Source organism: Octopus bimaculoides, chromosome 22 (assembly GCF_001194135.2).
Source record: "Octopus bimaculoides isolate UCB-OBI-ISO-001 chromosome 22, ASM119413v2, whole genome shotgun sequence".
Lineage (NCBI taxonomy): Eukaryota > Metazoa > Mollusca > Cephalopoda > Octopoda > Octopodidae > Octopus > Octopus bimaculoides.
Window position 1 is genome coordinate 10984671 of NC_069002.1, and position 3296 is coordinate 10987966.

General features: G+C 35.4%; 1 protein-coding gene across 2 annotated transcripts in view; it reads left to right on the forward strand.

Annotated features, from left to right (window-relative positions):
- The window catches only part of LOC106873056 (HEAT repeat-containing protein 4), a 595254-nt gene that overhangs the window by 333041 nt on the left and 258917 nt on the right, over window positions 1-3296 (forward strand). For both annotated transcript variants that reach the window (XM_052975734.1, XM_052975735.1), the window contains exon 8: window positions 2246-2440. In XM_052975734.1, coding sequence (XP_052831694.1) covers window positions 2246-2440 — 195 coding nt within the window. The remainder of the gene's footprint in view (window positions 1-2245; window positions 2441-3296) is intronic.

The following is a 3296-nucleotide window of genomic DNA, read 5'->3' on the forward strand; positions in this document are numbered from 1 at the left end:
ATAATAAAAAACGGTGTTCAAAATAATCTATGCTAAAATGAAGAAGTGCTGAATTTTCCTTTGATTTCCTCTGATTATTTTCAAATTTTGCTTTTTGATGATTTTTTTGCGATTTTCTTAAATTTTCTCGGATTTTCTTAAATTTTTGGCAGATTTTCTAAGAATTAGATTTTTCTTTGATTTCTTTTTTCCTTTTGTTCAATGAAATAATTTAAGAGTCCCTCCCTCCCTTTATTATTATTATTATTATTATTATTATTATTATTGTTGTTGTTGTTGTTGTTGTTACTGATTTCAAAATTTGGTACAAGGCCAGCAATTTCAGGCAAGTCGATTACGTTGACCCAGTGTTCAACTGGTACTTATTTTATCAGCCCTGAAGGAAAAGAAAGGTAAAGTCGACATTGATGGGATTTGAACCCAGAATGTAATGATAGATGAAATGTTGCTAAGGATTTTGCCCTTCATGCTAACAATTCTACCAGCTCACCACACTACCATTATTATTATTATTATTATTATTATTATTATTCACGCAACAGATTAGACTGTTGGAAAAGAAAAAATCCTAACATCAGGCTACAGCAAGTAACCTTAGACGCCAAGAACCCTTCTAAGTATCTTAGCTGTCCCTAATAACACTATTTGCTGGAGTTGTACTAAACTGGGTTTTATGCCTATTTCCTCTATCCATATGTTCAAATTTTTACTGCATTACCTCCTACACCTCTGTGTTGCTGGGGTGTGTGCAGCACTGCGTGTTCTTTTCTGCTGTTGGGAATGTGCGAACTTTTTCTGGTACTGTACTCTATTGTTGTTGTTGTTGTTATCTACAATACATTAAAAGTCAGTTTGAAGAGTCAGTTTCTTGCTTGCTTACAATGTTACCCAGCCAAACTGGCACATAATGGGAAAATACTATGAACTAAGTTTACCCTGAAATGTTAATACAAACGGAATAAAACAAATTTCGCATAAATCAGACAAACAGTTTTAAAGTTATTAGAAGTTTTCAGGTATAAATACCCAAAATGGTGCATAATGGGAAAATATTCTGAAAATGATCTTCATCCTGAAAGGAAAGAAACTTTTATTTTTCTATGAGACACAATGACAATGAAAAAATATGAGTTTTTTTTTACAGTAAATGTTTCTATTTTCGCTTTTGTTAAACACAATATTTTAATCATTTAGAAATGATTTTAAGTGAATGTGATTTCAAAAATGTAAGTTGTTTGTGCAAGATTTATATTTTAGCTTTCTTTAAGCAGACAATATTCTAATGTTTTTTAGATTATTTTCAAGGGAATATTACAAAAATTGTTTTTGGCATATTTAAATATATATTAAAGTGAAAATGACTTTAAAAAATATGGTAAATATTTCGTAAAAGACCCGTTCATAATCTCAGTATGAAATAGCTTTTTTCCATAGGTTTTTTTTTAGTGCATTCAACGTATTTCACCTCCAAAAATTTGGCTGCTATTTCTAGCATGTCCTGCTACCATGTAACAGCTATTTGCAATAAAGGACCGAAAATACCTGTTATGTGGTAGCAGGGTGTGCAAGAAATAGTAACCAAATCTTTCCTGTTCTGAGGGAAAGGAGCCATTTGCACTTGATTTCGTTGTCACATTCGTTGAAAGCATGCAAAATACACATATTTTCCCATGTTGCTTGTTTTCAATACTTGATTGGGAACTGCTATAATAAGGATGTCCTTCTTTTTCCAATTGCCCTTTTTCTCAACCATCATGTGTCTGTGTCTGTATGTTTTTGTGTCTGTGGTTGTCCCCACCACCACTTGACAACCAGTGTTTGTGTGTTTACATCCCCATAACTTAACAATTCAGCAAGAGAGACTGATAGAATAAGTACCAGGAATATAAAGAATAAGTACTGGGTCAATTCATTCAGCTAAAATGCTTCAAGCTGGTGCCCCAGCATGGCCGCTGTCTAATGCCTGAAACAAGTAAAAGATAAAAGATAAAAAATACAAGTTTCTTTCAGGTTCCATCTACCAAATTCCTTCAGAAGACATCGGTTAGTTTAAAGATTTAATAGAAAACATTTGCCCAAGGTGCCACACTGTGGAGCTGAACCTGAAACCACAATATTACAAAGCAAGTTTCTTAACCACACAGCCATGCCTCTACCTCTTTTGCATTTTCTAATAACCATCTCAACTGTTTGTTCATTTATGGATTTTGCTTAATGACTCAAACTTATTTTATTTTCCTCTCAGGCTGCAGACATTCTACGGGGTACCCTAAACAGTTCCAGTTTACTGAAAAGATGGGTGGCAGCATATTGCCTGGGATATTTCCGTCTCTGGAATTCAGACATTATCAACGAACTCATCAGGCAAATATTCATGATGCCAAAGTCAGAGAAAATGGTGCATGGAATACAACTCCTTATCACACTCAGTGAAGAAACGGTAAGTTCCACAACACTTCTTTGGGTATTATTGCTTATAAGACAACTGAAGGCTGTGAGCTGGCAGAATTGTTAGCATGTCGGGCAAAATGCTTAGCGGCATTTCATCCGTCTTCATGTCCTGAGTTCAAATTCCACTGAAGTTGACTTTACCTTTTATCCTTTTGAGGTCGATAAAATAAGTTCTAGTTGAACATTGTTCTCGATGTAATTGACTTACACCCCTCAACCCCCACAAATTGCTGGCCACATGCCAAAAGTTTGAAATCATTACTTATAAGACAGCTGATTAGTTTATCTTCAAATTCTCTGTAGTTGTGACTGGGTTATCCATCTACCTTCTCTACAGTAAGACACCTGTTCCTGTCCCTCTATCTCATCTGGTGCAAAGCTTCCTCTCAACATTTGATGCAAAGCTACCTCCTTCAGCACTAGACTCTCTCTCAGTCGTGGAGTCTTACCTTGTGAGTTACTTGGTGAACTCTTAGGGATGATGTCCAGAAAAATGCATCCAATACATTCTGCAAAGTGGTTAGCTTTAGGAAGAGCATCCAGCTACAGAAACCATATCAAATTAGATATTCGAGCTTAACCTAGTGCTCTGGCTTGTCAGATCCCATGGGGCTGTCCAACCCACGCCTGCATGAACGACAGATATTAACCAATTAAACATGATGATTATGATGATATGTGTGTTGGTGGGTGTGCTTGCATGCATGTGTGTGTGTGTACATAAATACATAAATACATGTAGGGTAAAAACAGGGTAAAGACCCTCCTCAGTGGTGAATGACCATGGGATTGCACCTAGAAAGTTCTCCACTAAGGTTATATATATATATATATATATATATATA